Source organism: Anastrepha ludens, chromosome 4 (genome assembly GCF_028408465.1).
Source record: "Anastrepha ludens isolate Willacy chromosome 4, idAnaLude1.1, whole genome shotgun sequence".
Lineage (NCBI taxonomy): Eukaryota > Metazoa > Arthropoda > Insecta > Diptera > Tephritidae > Anastrepha > Anastrepha ludens.
In genome coordinates, this window is record NC_071500.1 from 99,792,372 (window position 1) to 99,820,184 (window position 27,813).

Here is a 27,813-nt window from a genome sequence, read left to right on the forward strand (position 1 = left end):
TAGATAATCAGCATGAAATGCAAGAAATAAAATAAAATCACTCAAAAGCACGTAATTTTAAGCAAAGGGGGAACAAACGAGCGAGGAGCTCGGGGAATTTACTAATATTACAGTTATGCTTGAATAAAATTTAACATTTGCACAGTCACATACCAAAAGCAAAATTACCAAGGTTTTAAGAGGCGACGACTACGCCGAATAGATGTAAATACACGCTTGTACATAATATTTGCCTGCGGGTGTGTGTGTGCATTCAACTTATACTCAATACCCACGCACTCAGCAATGATTACACTCTACTCTAATCATTGCTGAGGCTTGAACATGAAGCGCCAAGCGTAAAATTGTTATTATACACGAGCAGATAAAATTACACGTCATAATGGAACAATCTTTGCTGTGCTGATGATTGTGCTGCCATTCTGTGGTCATGGCGAATGAGTAGTCACGAAAGTAGACAAGCAGCGTCTGACAGAGTTAAGGAAGCAAGTAAAACAAAAAGAAAATAAATACACACAAGACAAATGCTTTACTGGTGGTATGTGTGACAAAGAAGAAGAAGAAGAGAAGCAAATGAGCAAAGTTGTTTTTAGAAGCTACATAAACACGAAAATGATTGAAGCCAAAGGAGGCTAAAAGCGGGTGTGCAGGCTGCGTGTGTGTGAAAGTGATGAGTGGGTAAGTAACATTGGCAGGCCAGCACGTCAGTACGTCAGCAGCCCTTAGCACACCATAGCGGACAGCATAAATGTTAGTGTTATTATGTAGTTCAAACTAACTGTAGTTCAGTGTACGAATTCAATGGAGTTTAGCGCATGAAAAGTGGAGGTGTCTGCCACACAGCCGTACACACACACGCAGATAATTTACATGCCCAGCAGCAAGTCGAACTAACTCCTTAACAAAGCTGTCTGTACATGCTTGAGCGCTTGGAGAAAAGAAAATGCAGACCCCATCAAGAGAAATATTATAAAAATGCAAACGAAATTTTCAAGAGTTTTGAGTTATAGAATTACAATCCAGAAAGAAATTTTAAAAACTTCTGAGTAATAAGTGCGAAATTCTGTTCAAAATTTAATGATTTTTGTTTTTTAATTTTCAACAAATTTGAAACTCCCTCTTGCACGGATTTTATTATACTATTAACTATTGTATATTTTCATGAAAAATTAACAAACAAACAAAATATTCACATTTGAATATTGTAAAAAAAAATGAGTGTGCGAAAACTTTTATTGGTCTTGATTTGCTTTTTTAACATTTCTTATTCCGAAGTAATGAAAATATTTATTTCACATTCCAGAAAGTAAAAATGTCCAAAAAATAAAGAAAATTGTATGATATTTTTTACGAGAATTTAATTTAGCTTTTCACGAATTCCGCGAGGAAAAATGAAGGAAAGGATGAAAATGATGGAACAAATATTTAAAACAATCAAAGCATACCACAACGGAAGGCTCTCAAATTTTGTAATTTCTGGGTGTTTTGAGAGCTTCGCGTGTGTCGTAAATAACTTTTTTTAATGTCAAGTGATCTAAGTATCTTGAAAAAAATCTCGTCATAAGGTAAACGAGGGTTAGATAAAGTACTATGGGTCAACAACTAACCTACGCGCATTCAACAACAATTTGCGATTGACAATTCCAAGTTAGGCGTAGTTAGAGACTTTGTCAAAGTCAGCAAAAGATTCAGCGAAGAATAACTCTTGCCAACAGATGCTACTTTTTGCGCGATAGGCAATTGAAAAGCAGATCCCTCTCTTTACGCACCAAAAAACGCTCTATCAATCACTCACTCTTCCAGCTTGACTGTATGGCGACATTCACGATTAGGGGCTTTCGATAGAAAAAAAAGATCTATGATCCAATTTTCGTAATGCATACCGAATAAGATACTGCCACGAGCTGTACGCCGACATAGACGTAGTGAAGCGCATTATAATTCAGCAGCTGCGCTAGCAAGGTCATGTTGAGCGAATGGACAGCAACGCTCCAGCAAAGAAGATGTTGTCTTCGAAATATACTGGTAGAATTTGCAACAAAAGACGTCCTTATCTACTTTGGAAAGACCAAGTCGATGACGACGTGACCGTCTTTGGTTGTTGTTGTTGTTGTACAGGGATTACATATACTGGGAATGCTGCTGAAGTGACAGTCCTTAGCCGGATATAAATCCGAGTCGTTCCGGTTACGTAGAACCGTCTGTCGTGGGAACGGACCGCCTTTGGTCGTACTAACTGGGTCAACGCGCAATGTAGTGGGATTGGCGTAACATTTTGGTAGCGACCAAGACGGGCCATCGGTTGTAGTTGTCAGCTAAATAAGTAAGTAAGGTTCAAGTATTTTGGACATTATATTAAATTCGACATAATTTAATTTATTTATGAGTTGATTTGAAGAAGAAAAAAAATCAAATACTTCTGAGATTTATTTAATTTCGACTGGCATATAAATTTTTAAAGTCAAATATCTTCGGTTCTTTTTAAAATTAAATACACATTTTAAGACATTTTTTTTTAAATCGGTTTACACCATTTGTAGGCTTGATTATAATAAAATGTGCAATGAAAACAAAAAAAAATATTATTGCTTTAAATATATTAAATAATAATTTATTCATTGTCGAAAAATTTGGAGGTTAAAATATACTTAGCCAAATCAAAAAAAATTTTGGAAAAATGTTTTTGTTTTTCTAATTTTTTAAAATTAAAAAAAAAGAAAGCACAAACTATGTTAGACAACCGACAGGCAATTGGAGCTAGAAGCATAGGACTATGGTGCGAATGGATGATTTTTCTTTATTTAAGTTTATGCTGAAGCAAATAATATACCATTTTGATACACGACTTTGTAGAACCACTGCTTTTTTACCATCTTTGGAACCATCTTGGTTTCTTAACCTTCGAGAATTATCGCAGCATTTGATGACGTAAAGCTCCCACACTTGCGCACTCACACAGATAGTGAATGACTCTTTCCTGAGATTCTCCTTGATTGCTTCTTCAGTATCTATCGTTGTACGGCCACCGCACGCACCTTCCTGAGATGTCCTCCCAAAGGCCAATGGCTGGACGTAATTCTAAATATGTCTTCATGTGGCTGTGTTAACAACTCCTCTGTTCTGGATTTGTTGAATTTGGGTCACGATTGCTTACTTATTTTGCAGGTATTCGTGTTACTCCACCTGTCAATGGCCTGCTTCTGGTATAACGAGAATATTTCCCTTTTACACACGCCTTGGGGACAGTCTATTTTTACCGCTTCGGACTCGTTATTGAGTGCCTCCTGTCTTGCGAGTTCATCAGCTTTCTCATTTCCTCCTATGGTCCTATGGCCAAGTACTGAGATGAGAGTGATGTCTGTCGTGCGCGTTAGGGCCTTAAGTTCTTCTTTGCATTGTCTGACGATTTTTGAATTGATTATATACTCGTAAGTAGGTGACTTTAAAGTTAAGATGGCTGCTTGACTATCTGAAAAAGTACATAGTTGATAGTTGTTGTTGGATGGTTTCGAGTTATCCTGCAAGCTTCCTTTATCCCAAGTTCTTCTCCTTGAAAAATACTATTCCAATTACCTAGGCAAGTTTTTGTAACTTTCGAGGTCTGTAAAAATACACCTGGGGCGACGCTGCAGTCCATCTTGAATCCGTAAAGTAAAGTTGTATTTCCTTTGTTGTATTTCCCAGTGGCCAATCACTTCTGTATATTGAAAGTATAGATTTGCTACGAACTTCATATCAAGTATACAAAATTTATATAAAATTTCTCTAGTAAATTTCATTTAAATTTTCTAGATTTTTGCAGCTCTATTGCATATTTTTTCAATCGATTTCAAAATAAAAAATAAGTATGGTTGGTTTTTAATGAAGATTGATTAAGGGTGGTGTCGTAATAAATATTGAGTGGTCTGACTTTTTGTAAACTACCCTAGTACACTAATGCATTTTTAGTATTTAATATATTTTGAAATATTATTAAAATCTTAGACTCAAGAAATAACTAAAATTGAATTAAGTGACTATATGGGTTCTCGCTCTAGCCGCACGCTATGCTTTTAATTTTCCTTTGCTTAGCGATTCAAGTCCTTTGTAACAATTGTAACTCTGTGGTCGAAAAATTAACTGCTGACAGACAAATTTTAATACTTTCGGATTAGTTAAAAAATTTATAGTGTTGAATTAGTGCAAAAGCTAAGGAGAACTGATTTAAATAGTGCCTACATTTTCTAACAATTGCATTGAAATTCACTCAGAAATGAGTGACAGAATCTGACTGAATATTGCAGTAACTTGGAAAGTTGTTTAAATCGGATAGATTTCTTGAATGAAGAAAGTAAATCGTCAAACTTATACTAAAAATTAAAGGAAAGGTCATATAAGTTTATACGAAAGTTCTGGAATAATATATAATAAAATATAATACTTAAAAAAATAATACAGAAACTCTGGAATAATAATTCTCATTGCCATTCCTTGCTGCAGTACTCAAACTGTCATTAACAGTCATAAAATCTTTATCTGCATAAGTAGTTTGTGAACCTGACCTCTACTTCTACTTTTACTACTGGGTATATTTAAAAAACTATCTACACACGCATACATTTGCACGTAGAAAATCGCGTAGTCATGCTTACTGGTAGAATGGCATCTACTAAATTCCAACTTTGCGCTTGGTTTGCTGTGGACAGCCGATGCTGGTTGAGCGTAATGATTTCACGCGCTGCAAATTAATAGAAAAGAGCAGCATGGAGAACGTATCCGCGCTGTGGGTTTAAGTGTGAAGACAATATTTTTTGATGGAAATTGGTAAAAGGAATGACGGCAGTAAAAAATATGAATAACAATTGGGACGGGGAATGGCAGAGAGCAGGATAATTTAATTTAGAATAAAGAAATATTTATGTAATAATGGCAATGCTGGGTGTAATACCCGCTGCGTATACGCAATGTAGGCCTGAGGGAAGGATGTGCTGTTATTCAGCAAAATTTGTTAAAATTAATGTAACGAATATAAATACGCTCAACGCTAATTCTTGCAATAATTTAAGTGATTTAATCGTGTTTATTATGTTTTTTATAAAACAAAAACTTTCTAGTTTCTAGTAAATATTTGATAGGCGGTATAAATGATGAGCAGCTGACAATTAAATATTAATAAATTCCAATCTTGCCTTCTAATTCAATATCTAAGCGAATAGATGACAAATGCAGAAATTTCAAAAAATTGTTTTGTTTTCTTTTTGTTGAAAATACACCAACCCTACGAATTATTATCGTATGAAGGCACCACATATTGACAAGTTTTGATGATATATTTATTTATGTTTTGATGATTTATTTATTTATGTTTAAATTTTTTGATTTTTTTTGTTTTATAAGGAATACAGATATAATTCAAATTTTCTTTTGTTTGTGTACAAAATTTATAAGAAATTCCCAAATATTCATTAGAATTTGCACAACTTAAAATCTATTTATTATAAAGGTACCCCATATTGAAAAGTTTTAATGACTGTTTTATTGATTTGTTAATTTAAATTATTTTTTCATTACAAAAATTCCACAAATTTTAATCAAAAATGTAAAATTTTTAATCAGAGTTTTTCAAAAATATAGGCCACAACTTTAGAGCTCATTAAATTTTACCATGGCAAAGTGCATATTTGAAGTCCCTACACATTTTTTCTTTATATTTTTGCTCATTTTGCTCAAGACGGGCACATCGGGTCATCAATGATTCCAATGGTGGTCATATGTTGACAATATGGCTTGTGTCCTGTAATAATACCGACCATCAACCAAACATTTTTCCTTCCAAGTTTGACAGTTTTCTGTTCGGACTTGTCACAAAACACTTTGTAGCAAGAATTGAATTAAATATTCGTTTCTGTCTCCAGCAAATTTCCACACAAGAAATTTTCTATATCTCTCAAATAATCGCGACTGACAATTTTAAATTGTAAGTAGACACTTCCAAAATATTTATGATATATAAATACAAAAATTTCGTAATATTAGACAAATGAAAACAGTTTGGATCAAAGCAAAAAAACAAAAAAAAAAAAATTTGAGTCAAAATTATGCTCCTAGTTTCTATAAAACCTTACACGCCTTTATTACACGTGGCTGCCGCTTCAGCACGTATGTAGACTTAAAAGTTTCGCGCTATGGAAGACCCGGCGGTTAATCCACGGATCCACTACTAAGAGTAGTTATAATCGGGAAATCGGCTACACTTTCCCTAAACCTATCTTCGACAGGCACTTCAAGACATCTCGTCAAGAAGAGAGTGACAAACTCAGAGGCCAGGGTGAGGAGGGGAAATAAATTTGTACACGGATGGATCCAAGGTAGAAAATAAAGTAAGTATGTTTTTTGCAAAACAATTAGGATTAGAATTATATGTCCTCCTTCCGACCAGGTAGAAATCTTAGCCATAAAGGAAGTAACTGTGTACCTTAACACACACGCCGCAAAAAGAACTACAATAGCCCGGCGGCCATCAATGAATACGGCAGGAATGTCTGGCAGCTCTAAATGATATTAGCAGCGTATTCAAGGTTAGTCTTAAATTGGTTCCATAACCTAGAGGTATTGAAGGAAAATGAAAGCCCGATGTGTTGGCCAGAAAGGGTAATAATATTCCACTGCTTGAAAACAGAGGACATTTTGGAACTCGTATGTCAACTTGTACATTAAGAATAAGAAAAATATTATTCAGAGAGCCCATATGTCATGGAGAGAAGAAAATATTTCTGTTACAACTAGGCTAGTTGTGCCGCAAATAGATAAGAGAGAGAATTGCTAGTCCTCTCAAGAGAGAACATTTAGAAGGTCGTGGCTTGTGTCAACGGTTATTGTAGGCACTCTTCTATGCGCTCTTCTAGGCTAGGAGTATTTTCTCATTCATACTGCATGTATTCTTTAGAACTGCACATGAAGTATATCTGGAAAACTATTTATAAATATAATTGCAACAGACTCCCCCATAAGCTAACACAAGGCATCTTAAGTAAAAATGTGTTTTGGCTTAAGCATCTGAACGACATGGGAATGCAGTTCGGTCTGAAGTTTGAAGAAAACATCACGGCTATAGACTCGCAAGATCGCTGTGTGCAACTTCTTACCGAAATGAAAATAAAAGATATCAACATGGCAAGGCAAAAAGCACAGTCAAGCGCGACGCGAATTTATAAACATTTAGACTACTCAAAAGGGGAATCATATATTAAAGAAGATATGCGGCTAGCTGATATTACGACAATTTTCAAAGCAAGATGTGGTTTACTGAAGCTAAATGCAACTACGTATGGAAATGCTCAGAAAATATGCACCCTCTGCAATTCAAACGAGGAAGAAAATATGCAGCACTTCTTAGGAAGATGTCCGGTACTGAAGGAGATCTGAACAAAATACCTAAACGCACCGAAGCTAAATGAAGCAAAAGTAATAGATATACTTAATGGCCATAATTGGAAAAGACTAACTTGCTTTATATACTCAGCCTTACGCTATAGAAATTTTCTTATTGCAGAGTTTAATTTTTGATTAATTTTTGAGTTGTGACAGACAACATTATTATTGCCACAAATTTATTATTTCTTTATTTATGTATTTATATATTTGAACGAGTTATTTTAAAAATTATTGAAATGTAAGATGAAATATTTATAAATAAATAAAGAATTACTACTACTGCGGAAGTAGTAGAGACGAAGGAAGGAAGAAAGAGTAGAACACTTCCTCCGTAATTATCCAGTCTTTGTTAGGAGAAGAGCAAGGTTTTTAGAAAAATACTCTTTTGACCTTCTTACGGTACTATCCGGTATTGCTACAAAGTCTATTCTGCGCTTCGTAAGAGCATCTAAACGGTTCCATGAGGAATAAACACAGAAGTTTCGCACATTTTCTAAGTCAGTTGGCTATACCAAACCTAAGCTTCGCCTTTATTTTAAACAGTAAAAATAATTGAAACTAAATAAGCTTCACTTAGTACCTTGAATAAAAAAAAAATATGTTTATTCAAACTTCAGTGCCCCAATTATGGCTGATGATGAATAAATCTATAGCTAATTAGTTGACAAGGCAAGCCTGAGCTTTCCCAGGCGGGGCCGAATAGTTCGATTCAGTTACTCCCTTGGATATACAACCTGTTGAATAACCAAAAGTCCTTCAATTGGCCCCCACAGCAAATTGAACGGTAGGTGTATTCTGTTTGGTCTCGTTACAAAAAATTAAGAAAAAAATGTAGAGAAATCCAGTAGATCCACCACGAAATTGAATAATATTAAGCAGCATGCATTTGCATAATATCCCAGTTTGCAGAAAAATAATAAAAAAAGTGAATAAACAAACTCATTTCTCTAACAGAGCTCTTTGTTTATATAAAGCGATGAATTTAATTTAATTCCTCTCAGGCGCTTCAAAGGGCACAGCACATGCAGCACACCATTGTGGTACGCAGTATGAAAACCGCTTTTCCCGCTCTCTCACGCAAATAGCCTGCAGTGGGAAGCACATGAGAAATGATTTTAAATTAATACGGGAAGAAGATTTTGCTCATTAAAACAAAACCCCCAAAAAAAAAAACAGCAACCTCTAAATACTCACACCAGTCAAATTTGCTCGTTTTTAATTTGTATTTATTTTGCTTTAATTCTAATTATTTGAGTTTATTTCCACATATTTTTTCAAGCTTAATTTCCATACTATTTTGATGTATTTATTTAGTTCTTTTATCCCTATTAAAGAAACGACTGAGCGCTATTTACTATGAGTATTTAGTCTTAGTAAAAATTTTTATTTAGTCGGAGTTATGGCAAGAAATCAAATATATATTTCTCCACTAAAGATCCTCTCGATGGTCGTTATGTCGCCTTCGGCTTGAGTTTTCTTCTTTGCCTCCACATGCTTCGCTGTTGCTTTCCCACTATTGGCTGTCTGAGTAAATGACTGCTGCTATCCCTGGGGAATTAGAAATTTTCCCCAGCGATTACTTGTTAAACACAAAAACTAATTACTATACCTCCAACAGCAAGATGGAATAAGACTTAATGCATGTAGACACAAACAAAAAAATAAAATAAAATACAAAAATAAAAATAAAAACAAAAATATAAAAATTTGCAAGTTTCGGCTAATAAGTGACTAAGAAATGAAATGAGGAACATTTTATTTCGAAAAAAGACATTTTACTTTTGAATAAAATATCTTTTAAGGTCGATACCTGGATCAGATATATTTGCTATTTTGTGAAGTCTTCTAAATAAAATAATAATATGATCTCTCGTTTCCCTCAACATATGCAGCTTTTTCACCGACGACTTCTTCATTAGATCCAAATTTTTTACTGAAGAGCTATTTTTGCGTATTTTGATACAGAAAAAAGTCGCAAGGGACGAACCCTGAAGTATATGCTAGATATAGCAACAATTCGAAATTTATTTCAAACAAATTTTTAGCGGCCTCGTTAGTCTAGGGTAAGTGCACTAGCCTGCCATTCCAGAGGCTGTGGGTTCGAGTCCCATATCCCACTTTTCCAAATTTACCTACTTCTCTCTTTCTAAAAACAAAAAAAAAAAAACAAACAAAAATCTCATTCCTCAACCCCAAAAACGTATCCCTCCTATCCTTACTTCCGCACAATGGTCAGGGCATTATTTACAATGTGGCTGGTAAAACAAGCAAAAACAAAGAAAAACACACAGTTACACAATGCATTAGTGGCGCTAGCAAGAGGAAGCGAGCAATCGCGATAAGCCCAGACACACCAAATTTAGCGAAGTCCTCAACCATCTGCGCGATCGTTCTGCCAGAAAAATGTGAAACATAGATGGCGCTCCAAACAGTAAGAAAGTTTATTCCCAAGCAACAGCAGGTAGACATTCCCACTACTTAGGACATCAGTCAGCGGAGGCTGTTGCAAGCAGTGGGTGCTAGTCGTTTCTAACATAACTTAAACGACGTAAATCAAGCTCAGACAAATGGTAAACACACTGTTTCGGCACATTAGTGATTTTGTTTTGGTATCATATACTTTTGGTTTCGTGAAAATGTCTGATTTTGTGCCGAATAATCGTCATTTGCGAGAAGTGTTGATTTTCTTCGTTCATTCGAAAAAAACGGTGTCTGAAGCGCATCGAGAGCTACAAAAAGTTTATGGCGATGCTGCTTTAAGTGAAACAACGTGCCGAGATTGGTTCCGTCGCTTCAAAGACGCTGATTCTAATGATGACGACCGTTCGCGTGAAGGAAGGCCAAAAACCTTCGAAGCCGCTGATTTGGAGGCATTGCTCGATGAGGAGCCATGTCAAACGCAAGAAGATCTTGCTTCAGTATTTGGAGTTACCCGCCAATCCATTTCCAAACGATTGCATGTTTTGGGAATGATTCAGAAACTGGAGACTTGCGTTCCTTATGAGTTAAAACCAAAGGATGATGAGCGAAGTTTTTTCGCCTGTGAACAACTGCTCCAGCGGCAAAAAAGGAAGGAATTTATTTATTGCATCGTGGCGGGTGATGAAAAATCGATTCAGTATAGCAATTCAAAGAAAAGAAAGTCATTGCTTCTACGTCGTCGCCTCGGCCGAATATTCACGCTGCGAAGGTTATGGTATGTATTTGGTGGGACCAAGTTGATGCTATTTATTATGAAGTGTTAAAACTAACCGAAACCATCACTGGGGATCGGTAGCGACTTCAATTGATGCGACTGAGCCGAGGACTGCGCGAGAAACCGCAATACGGCCGCAATACGCGGAGAGGCTTGAGAAAGTCATTCTACAGCATGACAACGCTCGGCCTCACTTGCCAAACCCGTTAAAACCTACCAGGAAACACTGAAATTGGAAATTCTACCCCACTCGCCTTATTCTCCAGATATTGCGCTGTCCGATTATCACCTGTTCCGATCGATGGCACATGCTCTAGCTGAGCCGCAGTTCTATTCATATGAAGACACCAAAAAATGGCTTGATCCGTGGATAGCCTCAAAAGTTGAACAGTTTTACCGCGACGGTATACAAGATCTACCAGGTAGATGGGAAAAAGTAAAAAACTTTCTGTTGATTCACTTGTAACCATTTTTTCAGAATAAAGTTGTATTTTCATTAAAAAAAAACGAGAACTTAGTTGCACACCTAATAAAATTTCTTGAATTCCTCTAAATTGAGTTATGGAGGAACAAAAACAAATGATTGTCTAATTATACAAGTTCATAACTTGAAAATTAAGTACGATGCTCTTCCATTTCATTAATTCTCACTGCTAACATTCAATTACTGAACTAAAGTACCCCCAATGGATCTTAGAAGTCACTACGATTTGGCCAGGCGATTGTAGCTAATAAATTACGGTGTTTTTCTCTTTCTTGCGGCACTCACTGCGTAGAAATCAAAAATTAGAAAAATTGCTGATCAACAAAATTACAAAACTGTGTTAAATTTTTTTGCAAAAAAGCATATTTTTAGACCGTAAAAATAAATAAGAACAGAAGAGATAAGAGAAAACGAATTTTAGCCAAAACATTATAAAAAAATGCAACAACGAAATATCTCACAAAAACAGCTGAGAAAAGCAAGCAAATTGTTTTATAAGAACATTTGTGAAGCTGTTATAAAACACAGAAAAACTCAGCAACAAATAAAACAAAAAAACTTACAACTAGAAATACAAACTAAAGCAACAACAAGGTAAGATAAGCAATTTAATAGAAATAAATGAAACACTAAAAAAGATAATATCAAAAACAAAGGCAAACACAAAAATGTGAGGCGCTGATAAGAAATGAAGCAACTGCATTTTCATGTATACAATTACACATTCACTAACTCATGCAGACAATTTGAAATGCTTAAATTCTTCCTCTATTCTGCTCACAAGCATCTCCCCGTTGCTATAAAGGCAACTCCGTTTGGGTACACACCGAGCATTCCAAAATAAATATTTTACCAAGAACAGCACAGCCTGTTCGTGTGCAACTCATTGTTGTTTTTGTCTAATAAAATATAACTGAGTTGAAAACGGAATCGTCGTTAACAAAATGAAATTCCACGTATTTTTCTTTGTATTTGCTGCACTTGTCGCTGCCACCAGCATTAACGCGGCCAAAATTGCTGTTGAAGAGGGCATCGAGTGTCCCAGGAATCAATCGGATACTGCGTTTGTGGTGCAAATACCATCGCCTAGCAACTGTGGCATCTTCTATAAGTGCGATCGTGGGCTTCCGAAAGTAAATAAGTGCCCAGAGGGCTTGCATTATAGCACACGCTTGATGGTGAGTGAGATGGCGGGCGGGCGTTTGGTTTGCCATGTAGTTCTTAGCTTTGGAGCTGCCCCGTCGAGTGTCGAGTAGGTTCGAATGCTGTTGGTTCTTTAGTTACTAGCTTTTGGATGGGAAGTACAGAAATAATTGGAAAAAGTTGTGCTGATAACAGCTACTTTTCGCAGGCAAAGGCAGATATCTGAGGGAAAAAGTTAGCATAAAAAGTGTTTGATATTCTGAGTTTATAAAAGTAAGTAGAAATAGTGCTAAAAATCATATTATTGGGAAGATCGAAGTATGTGCGAGAAGCGATATTAGTACTTGTTTATAAAATGTTCGGGAGCATTGGGAAGGATTTTTCTATGGAATATTGTGAGTTGTGATGACAGTATCGAAAATACTCGCAGGGTGTGGAAAGTTTTGCTTGAAATGGTTCGATAAGCGCAGAGAAGTATGCACCTTGATTATGAGGTCTATTGTGCTTTGCTTACATAACCAAGATATTTGTATGCTTCTAAAGGATAAAGCGCATATAATCTGAGTGCCATATAATGAGTATCTGACCTATTATTTGTATATTGAAATAATATTAGGTGGTGCTTTCCATTTCAATTCAACCGGGCTATTCGGGTCAGGTTCTTCGATTTCGATGTAACTCAAATATGTTGCTCTCTGGTCAAAATAATGAGGCACGTATTTTTTTGTTCGCCCGAAGTCCCTTGCGGTGATCATCATAAGTTCTTGGAGATTCACCTAAAATCCATCGGACAGGAGAAATTATTTTTTTAATAGATAATCATGTGCCCGATCGAAGCTTTTTTCAAAATTAACGAAATGGAGGCCTCAGGATATATTTTTCAGATTTTAGGGAAAAAAACCGACAATTAATTATTAAAAAAAAACGAAATTTTTGAAAAAAAAAAATTCTGCGATCAGTCTCGAGTGTTTTATGTTTTTCAAAACCAGTATAAAGTTTAAATGACCACCAGTTAAAAAAACCTAGCTTTGAGAAAAAACGCATTTAAAATATAGACCTTGGGAGCGCCCGAGCGCCCCCAGTCAATTGCTAAATAACTCAGAAAGTATTTGTCGGATGCCCTTAAAATTTTCACACAATACTTTTAAGATATTATTGTGGATATGTGAATGATAAGAAAATGCAAAAAAAATCCAATTTTTTTTAAATTCTGACTACCCCTAACCCCTTAAGTAACTAAGCCTTAATTGTTTACAAAATTCGACCTGGATAAAGAAAAATCAAGCAAAATAGTATTAGATAATGAATTATAGTCTCGACTAGGTGCATTACTCGCAAATTTAAATTCAGTCTTCGAGTCTTCCCCACACAAAGAGTAAAAGTTGCGAAGACTTCTTTGGGCAACGTTAAAGCTTATTCGCTCAAGTAGATCTGGACAGTCCACGATGCCATTAACAAAATTGAAAATAAACGAAAGTGAAAGAGCTACTTTCTGTATGGAAAAAACTCGAAGACTAAATTTCTCTTTTCTAGAGATCCTAGATGAATTAGCTTTAGCCGAGAATTGTAGTATGGAACAGGTGACTCAAATCGGAGGGAATGTAAAGACTGCTTAAGAACAATTTTTTGAAAGCGCTCCATTCTATTGAATATCAAAAGTTGGTCGTTGGTTGGCCTCCAAATGATAACAACCTACTCTAATTGAGAACGAAAAAGAGCCGTTAACAGCAGTTTATAGGTATACGGATCAGAAAATTAAGTTGTACTGCGACGGATGAAGCCTAGAACCGAATACGATTTTGGAAGAATAAAGTTAATGTGACCACTGAAGGAACATTTCGTATCGAATAATACTCCAAGATCTTTAAACTCTGTTACATTTTTTAGTATTGTATATTTTCAGAAATGGTGTGAGATGTGCTACAAAATGTGCTGATGTCTCGGAAATGTTAAATGAAAATATTTTTTAATATTGAAAGACAGACGCGACGATTTGCACCAACGTTGAAGATCGTGCAAGTGAAGTTGAAGCTTCTGAACATACACTCAGCCCTCCACAGATGAGACAATTTTTAAATAATCCACGAAAAGCAAGAAATTAAAAATTAGTAAAACATTAGCTTATGTCATTGATAAAAATGACAAAAAGACGTGGTCATAAGATACTCCCTGTGGAGACACCTTAAGTAGGAACAAAATGGTTCTATAATTTTTACCACACGCCGTCTATCCGTCACAAAGCCATTGCAGCAAGGTGGCGTGAAAGCCCAGATGCTATTAAATAATTTAATAACAGAATAAAATATTTGACCTGCCACGAAGGCTTTTGTGAGAGTATCTTTGGTTGCTCCGCCAAAAGCGACTTAACGACACAATTATGTTCGCTCCTTTCACACGTATTTTCATACTCTTCCAATCAGTTGTTGTTCAGACAGCAACGAAGTGACATGAGCAGTGGCTGTCTTGATTTTTTCTTATACAACGAGCACAATTTCTGCCTTCTGCCTACTGTAAATAAACCGTTGCCATATTCCATGTTATGTTAGAAAATTAGCAGATTCCTTCAAATCCGTTCAGAGCCGAATACCAGATTAATGTTGGCCACACCTTCGCATTCTGTACATCATGAATATTAGCCCACTTGTCATTCGATGAGAACTTTCAAGTATATACAGGACTCCCATTTCAGAGCATCGGTAGAAGAATAAAAGAAAAGTAAAGTTGACTATAGGGGGGTGTACCTAAATTATTCATCCAATTTTGTTTCCTTTCAGTTTCTGCCTAGTTCATAAGTGTCAAATGCGATAGACACACATATGACGTTATTAGCAAAAATTATAAATCTTCTGATGAAATGATTAATCTATCGCTACCTAGTATATATATATAGATCAATGTGTAAATCCATATTTGAAATGTTACACAAAAATTAAAAAAACAGATTCTACAAACTTTTCATATCAGTTCGACGGCTTTCATTTTAAATTTCGAGAAATATTACAGGTATGTATTTAGTTTTATAGCTTAATAGATTTTAGTTTGACAAAGTGCAATCTTGAAGTGGCGCAAAATTATGTTTAATTTTTTATCTTCTTTTCCAGTCAGTGTAGCGCGTTTTCTGTATATAAAAGATATCCTGGGCTTTCGTTGTGTGGAGAAAATTACAAGGAAAAAATTATTCAAAATCAGCGAGATTTTTAAGGAATTTTAGACTTGCACTTTTTATTGACTAAATTTTAATAAGCTTTAAAATTGCACAGCACAAATTTTTCTAGGGATTTTAAACAAAAAACCCAGGGACTCGGAATGAAATGTTTTTTGTGGAATTTTTCTAAATTTTGTGTAATATTTGAGAATGGGATTTATTTTGGTTTTCTTAGCCAGCTCATAATTTTATTAAAAAAATAAAGAACATTCAAAAAATAAAGGAAAAATAGTAAAAACTGGTATACTGAAAGTATTGATATGCTATCGTTTCTCGCAGGCTGCATGAAAATGTATGCTGGTCCAGGCAGTCTTGGCTTTGCAATATCAAATACATATATATATTTTTGTCCTCTAACAATCCAACATATTAGTTTGTAGACAAAGAAATCCATTATTTTTGCGTTAACGGTTTTAAATATTCTTATGGTCGATCTTAGCTCCTGGTCACAGCTAGGTCTATTAAGATCCTGGTCAATGTTGATAATAACTGTGATTTTATCGACACACCCTTTAACACCAAAAATGTGTGATGGGAATCCACGAAACCAAAGTGGAACGTAATTGCCAGTTATAGTATCAGTACCTTAAATACCATTCACAATTTCAGCGGCCTGGCTTGAATTATCACTTTTATCAAAAATGTAAAATTTTCTCTAAAACACACTGAAACCCACACTTGAGTGGAGCAAGCCAAAAACAGCAAAGACATTTTTTTATTGTAAAATGTCACCTTGACAATGAGCATAACTTTAAATTATACCGAGAAAATAATGGATTTCCTTTTCTTTAAGGGGACCGATACCTGTAAACGGCCATATTTTCCCTGATTTTTATTAAAATTACAATATTTAAAATGAAGAAGTCAATATATTTTTTTCAAAACTGGCATACAGTTTATTTATACATTAAAATAATATTTTTTTTTTTATTTTTTTTTCTATAATTTCTATATGAATTTAACAAAAACGGAAAAAAAATTCGCGGAAAAACTTCTAAAAAAAAATGAGTTTTGGGGCGAATTTTCCTACTATTTTTGCTTCGAAAAAAATATTTTTTCGAAAAAATTTTCGAATTGTAAATTCCCATAGAACGAGTACCATAAAAAAGATGTGTGCAAAATTTCAGGGAGATCGGTCAATAACTTTTCGAGTTATCGTGTACGCCATTTAAAAAAATATACAAGGTGGCGCAAAAGTTACCTTGCGATGTTTTTTGGCTGTAATTTAAAAAAATTAAAAACTTTGATTCTTCTTGTGGATTATTTTTATTTGGTCTTTTAATTGTTTTTATATCAAGTCGAGAATACGATGTCATGTAAATGGCCGCCGCCACAGTTGATAAGTCTTCACATTCTTGACGGATATTATCTTTAAGAGCTGCAATATACTTCAAAAAGCCCCACAAAAAGAAGTCTGGAGCGGTCAAATCAGGCGATCTTGCTGGCCAGTGCAAATCGCCAAAACGGGAGATTAGGCGCCGGGGAAATGCATCCTTCTGCATATCGGTTGTGGCACGTGCAGTGTGTGCCGTTGCACCGTCCTGTTGGAACCACATGTTTTCCAATCCCAATTCATCAAGTTGCGGCAAAAAGAACTCGTTGATCATTGCTCTGTAGCGCTCACCATTCACAGTAACCGTTTAGCCCGCGACGTTTTCGAAGAAAACGGTCCGATGGCTCCTCCAGCGAAAACAGGGGCTCTCCGTGGGTTACACGCGGATATTCAGTGCCCCAGAAGCGTAAATTTTGCTTATTTACGTACCCGCTAAGATGGAAATCGGCCTCATCACTCATGATTATTTTTGATGAAAAATCATCTTCCTCTTGGTGGTGATTAAGTATGGCTTGAGCGTATGTTAGACGCGATTGGCGGTCAGCAGCTAACAGCAGATGCACCGTCTGGACTTTGTTAGGAAACATCTTCAAATCTTGTACCAAAATTCGATGTAAAGACCGTCGACTGATACCCATTTGCGTGGCACGTCGTCTGGTCGATGTCGACGGCGCTTTCATGACATCCTCAGCTACAGCAGCAATATTCTCTGCAGAACGGATACTCCGGGGTCTGCCACGCCTGGCAGCATCTCGTGATGTGCCAGTCTCTTCGAGGCGAGCGGCTAAAGGTCGCAGTGTTTCACCAGTAGGCGTTGGACGGCGAAGAAATCTGCGACGAAATTCACGTTCTGCCAAAGTCACCGATCGATTATTGGTCAAATAAATATTCAGCAATATTCCGCGTTCTGGAGCAGTGTACCGTAAAATTGTTTATTAACGTGTATTTCGCATGTGTTTACTACACAAATGTCAAAACAGAACTGACACTAGGGGCCAATCGCAAAATTTATAGCATTTTCTGATAGGAGGATTACTTTAGCGCCACCTATAAGTTTTGAGAAAAACGCGTCTAAAGTTTAAAAACATGAAAATACCTCTGCTAGCGCTAGAACGCAAAGAATAGAGTCGTCACGGGTGACGATCTATAATATAAGAAAAACTGAAATTTACGTTCTAAAAACTGTTTGACATATTCTTAAAGGATTATGTTAACATTTTATGAAAATAAATTTTTTTTTTTCGAAATTTTATATGTATCTGTCCCCTTAAACTAATATTTCCTTATCCTTAACATTTGCTTAATTCCGATACTCTATATTAATTTCTTGTTTTTGTTTTCAGGCTTGTGACTACCCATCGCATGCCAAGTGCACTCCAATATTGGCAAAGTAACCAATCTGACAAAAAAAAATTAATTAAAAATAAATCACTTTAATAAATTTAAAAATATCTGAACTTCGAGTTTCATATCTTCTTTGTGTATTTTTTTAGTTCTTTACTTATTTATATGTATACATATATAGTATGTTATATATGTAATATTCATTAAAAAGCTAGAAAAGTACTCCCTGCAACGCTAACGTTTTTTTAAACTGAACGATATTGATACCTATGGTTTGACTGCTGAGAATGGCCATATTGTGCCATTCATTTCAGTTCGGCATGGCTTGACAGGTCATCATGAATCGTTTAACGCCAAAACCGTGTTGATAAATTGTGGAAATTTACTTTGAAAAAAAGAATTAATCCATTTTACGTGCGGTTTAGCCGCTGGTAGCTTCATCGGCCCTTATTGTTTTTTTTTTTGGAATGAGGAAGGAGCTGCTGCCACGGTAAATGGCTAGTGGTATCGAGCCATGCTGACTGAATTTTTTTAAACAAAAACTCACAAGTTAAACATCGGCAGTATTTGGTTCCAACAAAACGGCGCGCTTAACAATCGATTTATTGCAATACTCAAACCATCATTGACGCCATACGCTCAGATTGAGTGGAAAACCTAATCAAAGACTTGTAGATACGGCGGCCATATGCCGGATATCATATTCAAAAAATTAATGCCATGAAATTATCTACTAGGTTATAATAAAACAAAAAAACAAATCATTCCAACAATTTTTCTGTTTTGTATTATCATTTTAAGTTTTCGAGCTTTTAAAAAACACCCGATGTTTCTATATTTATTATTCCAGATGAATACTTAACAACAATTTATGATTAAACCATAGCTACTTATAGCTCAGCCTAATGCTTTTTTGCTTTCATCACTCAAATCCATCAATTAAATTAAAGTTTTTTTTCAATTAGATTTTTTTTTCATTATATGAAACTACACTAATCAGTTGTTGCATAAAATCTCCGTTTACCTTGGCTTCTAACAACTTTTCAATTAGATTAATTAAATTTATAATCACTTTTTCCGCTACTCGCTCAATGAATGGTAATTTTCTCACCTCTCGTAACTCGTGTAAGTACACACACACATACATACACACTCGCATTTTGCTATTCACTTGAACTTTCGTAGACCTTTCAGTTGGTAAGCGCAACGCAAAAAGTTTCGAACTCTTTTGCCATTTGACAAATGAACAACTTCACACGCTTTCGACAAATCCAGCAGTCATTATTGTAGTTTATTAGTTTGCAATTTCCCAATAATTTCCTCCATGAACCACCACCACTTTGATTTTTATTTTAGTAGTACAGAAATAATTGGGAAAAGTTGTGCTGATAACAGCTACTTTTCGCAGGCAAAGGCAGATATCTGAGGGAAAAAGTTAGCATAAAAAGTGTTTGATATTCTGAGTTTATAAAACCAACTAGAAATAGTGTTAAAAGTAGTATTATTGGGAAGATCGAAATATGTGCGAGAAGCGATATTAGTACTTGGTTAGAAAATGTTCGGGAGTATTGGGAAAGATTTTTCTATGGAATATTGTGAGTTGTGATGACATCGAAAATACTCGCAGGGTGTGGAAAGTTTTGCTTGAAATGGTTCGATAAGCGCAGAAAAGCATGCACATCGATCATTAGGTCTATTGTGCTTTGCTTACATAACCAAGAGATTTTTATGCTTCTAAAGACTAAAGCGCATATAATCTGAGTGTCATATAGAGGGTGAACGATATGAAGTGTTACCTATTCAAAACACCACAACCTTTTGTGTGAAATTAGTTTTTATTGATTTCATAGACAAAATTGTTCAAAAATGATTACAATTTTAGCATACATTCACTTTAGCTCGATACGACCACCTTTTGCCTGGACTATAGTCTTCAAACGGTCAAAAAAGAGTTGCATGTTGCACCAATGTGATCTTGAGGTATTTTGTCCCATTCTCGTATAATTGCTTTTTTCAGCGCATCCATACTGGCATATTTTTTAGTCCTCACCTTGCTCTCCAAAATGGACCCGATGGAATACTCTATTGGATTTGCGTCTGGCGCATTCGAAAACCATTGTGTGGACGAAATGAAGTGTGGAACATGATTTTTTAACCATTCTTGGTTCACACGAGCTTTATGAGACGGTGCCGAGTCCTGTTGGAACGTCCATGGCCTACGACCGTACTGTTTGCGTGTCCACGGCTCTAAAGCAGCTTCTAAAATATTTTCCCGATAATAAGTCGCATTCACTTTGACACCAGGCTCAATAAAAACGATTGGAAAGTGTCCATCAGCGATCACTGCGGCCCAAGCCATTACTTGCGATGGGAAATTGCTTCGAGTGACCATACGTAGGCTCAAATTCTCGTATGAGCGTTCGGTCAAGTAAACACGATCGTTTTGAGTGTTTATGAATTGCTTATTTGGGAAATTTTTTTCATCCGAAAACACAATGTTAGGAAATTCGCTTCGTTCGTGCAAGCGCAATCAACTTTTGCTCTTTCGCACCGAACTTTTTTTGCCGGGGTGAAAGATCGTGTGCTTTTGGGAACTTATAAGCCTTGACCTTGAGCTCATTTTTCAATATGCGTCGAATGCTGTCTTGCGATATTTTCAGTTCTTTGGCCATTTTTCTTCCACTTCGACGTAGATTTCGTTCAAGTCGAGCCTTGACTTTCCGAACCATTTCTGGCGTTGCTGCGGTTTTTTTGGTCAAGAAAGTGTTTAAATCCTATAGGTATTGATTTTGTAAAAGCGACAGACCAAGTGAGAGTTAGGACGTTTATCATATTTAGGTGGGTATTATTTATTTATCTATTTTCATAATCTACAGTTCGTTCAAATTACCTTACAGACTAGACACAAATGTAAAGAAAAGCAAGCTAATTTTGACAACTTTAATATTAGCAATCAATAAAAATAAAAATATTAAGGGGTTAGGGGTAGTCAGAGGCCCGAAAAAATGGCGATTTTGAATAATTTTTTTTTGCTGAACAGTTGCCTTATTTTGCTAAAATTAAAACATAGCATTAATACATAATGTTTTGACTTCACTTTATCATAATTAAAAAAAATAATAATTATTATAAAAGTTTGTGTGGAGCCCGTTTCTCTAGAAGTCCTTGCGGTGATCATCACAAGTCATTGGGGATTCATATAAAATCAATCGGACAAGAGAAATTAGTTTTATTAATAGATAACCTTATGCTCATTCATCGGATTCCCTTCAAATTTTTACACAATACTTTTAAGATATTATTGTTTGAGAAAATGCAAAAAAAAAGAATCCAATTCCTTAAGTAACTAACTGACAAAATTCGACTGGGATAAAGAAAAACCAAGCAAAATAGTATTAGATAATGAATTATAGTCTCGACTAGGTGCATTACTCGCAAATTTAAATTTAGTCTTCGAGTTTTTCCCATACAAAGAGTAAAAATTGCGAAGCCTTGTGCGGACAACATTAAAGCTTATCCGTTCAAGTAGATCTGGGCAGTCAACGATGCCATTAGCAAAATTGAAAATAAACGTAAGTGAAAGAGCTACTTTCTGTATGGAAAAAACTGGAAGACTAAATTTCTCTTTTCTAGGGATTGTATGTATGGAACAGGTGACTCAAATCGGAGGGAATGTAAAGACTGCTTAAGAACATTTTTTTGAAAACGTTCCATTCTATTGAATACAGAAAGTTGGTCGTTGGTTGGTCTCCGAATGATAACAACCTACTCTAATTGAGAACGAACAAGAGCAGTTTATAGGTATACGGATCTGAAAATTAAGTTGTGATGCGACGGATGAAGCCTAGAACCGAATACGATTTTAAAGCAATAAAATCAATGTTTTCACCGAAGGAAAATTTCGTATCAAATAATACTCCAAGATCCTTAAACTCTGTTACATTTTTTAGTATATTTTTAGAAATGGTATGGGATGTGCTTCAAAATGTGCTGATCTCTCGGAAATGTCAAATGAAAATATTTTTTAATATTTAAAGGCAGACGCGACGATTTGCACCAACGTTGAAGATCGTTCAAGTCGGGTTGAAGCTTCTGAACATACACTCAGCCCTCCACAGATGAGACAATTTTTAAATAATCCACGAAAAGCAAGAAATTAAAAATTAGTAAAACATTAGCTTATGTCATTGATAAAAATGACGTGGTCCTAAGATACTCCCTGTGGAGACACCTTAAGTAGCAACAAAGGGGTTCGATAATTTTTACCACACGCCGTCTATCCGTCACAAAGCCATTGCAGCAAGGTGGCGTGAAAGCCCAGATGCTATTAAATAATTTAATAACAGAATAAAATATTTCACCAGCCACGAAGGCTTTTGTGAGAGTATCTTTGGTTGCTCCGCCAAAAGCGACTTAACGACACAATTATGTTCGCTCCTTTCACACGTATTTCCATACTCTTCCAATCAGTTCTTGTTCAGACAGCAACGAAGTGACATGAGCAGTGGCTGTCTTAATTTTTTCTTATACAACAAGCACAATTTCTGCCTTCTGCCTACTGTAAATAAACCGTTGCCATATTCCATGTTATGTTAGAAAATTAGCAGATTCCTTAAAATCCGTTGAGAGCCGAATACCAGATTAATGTTGGCCACACCTTCACTTTCTGTACATCATGGATATTATCCCACTTGTCATTCGATGAGAACTTTCAAGTATATACAGGACTCCCATTTCAGAGCATCGGTAGAAGAATAAAAGAAAAGTAAAGTTGACTATAGGGGGGTGTACCTAAATTATTCATCCAATTTTGTTTCCTTTCAGGTTATGCCTAGTTCATAAGTGTCAAATGCGATAGACATACATATGACGTTATTAGCAAAAATTATAAATCTTCTGATGAAATGATTAATCTATCGCTACCTAGTATATATATATAGATCAATGTGTAAATCCATATTTGAAATGTTACACAAAAATTAAAAAAACAGATTCTACAAACTTTTCATATCAGTTCGACGGCTTTCATTTTAAATTTCGAGAAATATTACAGGTATGTATTTAGTTTTATAGCTTAATAGATTTTAGTTTGACAAAGTGCAATCTTGAAGTGGCGCAAAATTATGTTTAATTTTTTATCTTCTTTTCCAGTCAGTGTAGCGCGTTTTCTGTATATAAAAGATATCCTGGGCTTTCGTTGTGTGGAGAAAATTACAAGGAAAAAATTATTCAAAATCAGCGAGATTTTTAAGGAATTTTAGACTTGCACTTTTTATTGACTAAATTTTAATAAGCTTTAAAATTGCACAGCACAAATTTTTCTAGGGATTTTAAACAAAAAACCCAGGGACTCGGAATGAAATGTTTTTTGTGGAATTTTTCTAAATTTTGTGTAATATTTGAGAATTGGATTTATTTTGGTTTTCTTAGCCAGCTCATAATTTTATTAAAAAAATAAAGAACATTCAAAAAATAAAGGAAAAATAGTAAAAACTGGTATACTGAAAGTATTGATATGCTATCGTTTCTCGCAGGCTGCATGAAAATGTATGCTGGTCCAGGCAGTCTTGGCTTTGCAATATCAAATACATATATATATTTTTGTCCTCTAACAATCCAACATATTAGTTTGTAGACAAAGAAATCCATTATTTTTGCGTTAACGGTTTTAAATATTCTTATGGTCGATCTTAGCTCCTGGTCACAGCTAGGTCTATTAAGACCCTGGTCAATGTTGATAATAACTGTGATTTTATCGACACACCCTTTAACACCAAAAATGTGTGATGGGAATCCACGAAACCAAAGTGGAACGTAATTGCCAGTTATAGTATCAGTACCTTAAATACCATTCACAATTTCAGCGGCCTGGCTTGAATTATCACTTTTATCAAAAATGTAAAATTTTCTCTAAAACACACTGAAACCCACACTTGAATGGAGCAAGCCAAAAACAGCAAAGAAATTTTTTTATTGTAAAATGTCACCTTGACAACGAGCATAACTTTAAATTATACCGAGAAAATAATGGATTTCCTTTTCTTTAAGGGGACCGATACCTGTAACCGGCCATATTTTCCCTGATTTTTATTAAAATTACATTATTTAAAATGAAGAAGTCAATATATTTTTTTCAAAACTGGCATACAGTTTATTTATACATTAAAATAATATTTTTTTTTTTTTTTTTTCTATAATTTCTATATGAATTTAACAAAAACGGAAAAAAAATTCGCGGAAAAACTGCTTAAAAAAAATGAGTTTTGGGGCGAATTTTCCTACTACTTTTGCTTCGAAAAAAATATTTTTTCGAAAAAATTTTCGAATTGTAAATTCCCATAGAACGAGTACCATAAAAAAGATGTGTGCAAAATTTCAGGGAGATCGGTCAATAACTTTTCGAGTTATCGTGTACGCCATTTAAAAAAATATACAAGGTGGCGCAAAAGTTACCTTGCGATGTTTTTTGGCTGTAATTTAAAAAAATTAAAAACTTTGATTCTTCTTGTGGATTATTTTTATTTGGTCTTTTAATTGTTTTTATATCAAGTCGAGAATACGATGTCATGTAAATGGCCGCCGCCACAGTTGATAAGTCTTCACATTCTTGACGGATATTGTCTTTAAGAGCTGCAAGAGTCTGAGGCTTATTGACATAAACCCGTGACTTCAAAAAGCCCCACAAAAAGAAGTCTGGAGCGGTCAAATCAGGCGATCTTGCTGGCCAGTGCAAATCGCCAAAACGGGAGATTAGGCGCCCGGGAAATGCATCCTTCAGCATATTGGTTGTGGCACGTGCAGTGTGTGTCGTTGCACCGTCCTGTTGGAACCACATGTTTTCCAATCCCAATTCATCAAGTTGCGGCAAAAAGAACTCGTTGATCATTGCTCTGTAGCGCTCACCATTCACAGTAACCGTTTGGCCCGCGACGTTTTCGAAGAAAAAAGGTCCGATGACTCCTCCAGCGAAAACAGCACACCATACAGTGACTTTGCATAAATTTTGCCTATTTACGTACCCGCTAAGATGGAAATGGGCCTCATCACTCATGATTATTTTTGATGAAAAATCATCTTCCTCTTGGTGGTGATTAAGTATGGCTTGAGCGTATGTTAGACGCGATTGGCGGTCAGCAGCTAACAGCAGATGCACCGTCTGGACTTTGTTAGGAAACATCTTCAAATCTTGTACCAAAATTCGATGTAAAGACCGTCGACTGATATCCATTTGCGTGGCACGTCGTCTGGTCGATGTCGACGGCGCTTCCATGACATCCTCAGCTACAGCAGCAAAATTATCTGCAGAACGGCTACTTCGGGGTCTGCCACGCCTGGCAGCATCTCGTGATCTGCCAGTCTCTTCGAGGCGAGCGGCTAAACGTCGCAGTGTTTCACCAGTAGGCGTTGGACGGCGAAGAAATCTGCGACGAAATTCACGTTGTACCAAAGTCACCGACCGATTATTGGTCAAATAAATAGTAAGCAATATTCCGCGTTCTGGAGCAGTGTAGCGTAAAATTGTTTATTAACGTGTATTTCGCATGAGTTTACTACACAAATGTCAAAACAGAACTGACATTAGGGGACAATCGCAAAATTTATAGCATTTTCTGATAGGAGGATTACTTTAGCGCCACCTATAAGTTTTGAGAAAAACGCGTCTAAAGTTTAAAAACATGAAAATACCTCTGCTAGCGCTAGAACGCAAAGAATAGAGTCGTCACGGGTGACGATCTATAATATAAGAAATACTGAAATTTACGTTCTAAAAACTGTTTGACATATTCTTAAAGGATTACATTAACATTTTATGGAAAAAAAAATTTTTTTCGTAATTTTACGGGTATCTGCCCGCTTTAACTAATATTTTCTCATCCTTAACATTTGCTTAATCCCGATACTTTATATTAATTTCTTGTTTTTGTTTTCAGGCTTGTGACTACCCATCGCGTGCCAAGTGCACTCCAATATTGGCAAAGTAACCAGTCTGACAAAAAACAAAGTTAATTAAAAGTAAATCCCTTTAATAAATAAAAAGCAAACTAAAAAATCTTGTCCTTGGAGTTTCATCTTATTATGTATTAATATGTATAAATATATCGTCCCCTTAGTATAACAATAGCCTATGTGCTCATAGGCTATTATTTTTTTATTGAATTTTTGGATTCTCCATCGTCGATTTTATATGTGGTCAAAATTTTGTCAAATTCTAGTTCCACAAAGTGGGTCAAAACGTCAGTCAAAAAATAATAAATATTTACAGACATGACGAGATTTGAGTGAGAGCTACTTTCGACAAAAAGTTTGAAATTCATTTTCTCAAAACATCAAAAAATGTATAGGCTATTTTAATACTAAGGGGACGATATATCGTATATATATAATATATATGCAAAGCTAATGTACATATATAGGGTGTTTTTTTAAGCCGAACGAGAACTATCGATATCGATACCTATGATTTGACTGCTGAGAGTGGCAAAATGTGTCGTAATTTCAATTTGGTAAGGTTTGGCAAGTCATCATGAATCATTTAATGCCAAAACAATGTTGAGAAATTGTGGGAATTTTCTTTGAAAAAAAAGAATAAAGAGTTAAAAATTCATCCATTTTACGTGCGGTTTACCCGCTGGTAGCTTCATCGGTTCTTATTGTTTTTTTTGGAAATGAGGAAGGAGCTGCTGCTACGGTAAATGGCTAGTGCTATCGAGCAATGCTGACTGAATTTTTTGAAACAAAAACTCACAAGTTAAACATCGACAGTATTTGGTTCCAACAAAACGGCGCGCTTAACAATCGATTTATTGCAATATTCAAACCATCACTGATGCCATACGGTCAGATTGAGTGGGAAACGTAATCAAAGACTCGTAGATACGGCGGCCATATGCCGGATTTCATATTCAAAAAATTAATGCCATGAAATTATCTACTAGGTTATAATAAAACAAAAAAACAAATCATTCCAACAATTTTTCTGTTTTGTATTATCATTTTAAGTTTTCGAGCTTTTAAAAAACACCCGATGTTTCTATATTTATTATTCCAGATGAATACTTAACAATAATTTATCATTAACCCATAGCTACTTATAGCGGAGCTTAGTGCTTTTTTGCTTTCATCACTCAAATCCATCAATTAAATTAAAGTTTTTTTCAATTAATTTTTTTTCATTATATGAAACTACACTAATCAGTTGTTGCATAAAATCTCCGTTTACCTTGGCTTTTAACAACTTTTCAATTAGATTAATTAAATTTTCAATCACTTTTTCCGCTCCTGGCTCAATGGATGGCAGTTTTCTCACCTCTCGTAATTCTTGTAAGTACACACACATACATACACACTCGCATTTTGCTATTCACTTGAACTTTCGTAGACCTTTCAGTTGGTAAGCGCAACGCAAAAAGTTTCGAACTCTTTTGCCATTTGACAAATGAACAACTTCACACGCTTTCGACAAATCCAGCAGTCATTATTGTAGTTTATTAGTTTGCAATTTCCCAATAATTTCCTCCATGAACCACCACCACTTTGATTTTTATTTTAAATTAATTAATTCAACCTGAGCCTTGCTACCTGATTTACTTATTCCCGTAAATTTCCTTTTTCATTTCAAAAAAACTTTGTTTGCGCTGCTAAGAACTGCATTCAATTTATGTCAGGATATTTTTCGCATCTCTATGAGGGACGGG

At 35.4% G+C, this 27,813-nt stretch overlaps 2 protein-coding genes across 4 annotated transcripts in view; one reads left to right on the plus strand and one right to left on the minus strand.

Annotated features, from left to right (window-relative positions):
- The window catches only part of LOC128860352 (cysteine-rich motor neuron 1 protein), a 258,225-nt gene that overhangs the window by 192,093 nt on the left and 38,319 nt on the right, over nucleotides 1–27,813 (minus strand). The gene's annotated exons all lie outside the window — the stretch shown is intronic.
- On the plus strand, nucleotides 11,936–26,151 carry LOC128860353 (peritrophin-1-like). 2 transcript variants are annotated; one of them, XM_054097833.1, is made up of 2 exons: nucleotides 11,936–12,271; nucleotides 26,050–26,151. In XM_054097833.1, the coding sequence occupies exons 1-2, from the start codon at nucleotides 12,038–12,040 to the stop codon at nucleotides 26,098–26,100; spliced, it is 285 nt and encodes a 94-aa protein (XP_053953808.1). In that variant the 5' UTR covers nucleotides 11,936–12,037; the 3' UTR covers nucleotides 26,101–26,151. The 2 variants fall into 2 exon arrangements, with proteins under 2 accessions (XP_053953808.1, XP_053953809.1); XM_054097834.1 differs by lacking the exon at nucleotides 26,050–26,151 and adding an exon at nucleotides 18,118–18,231.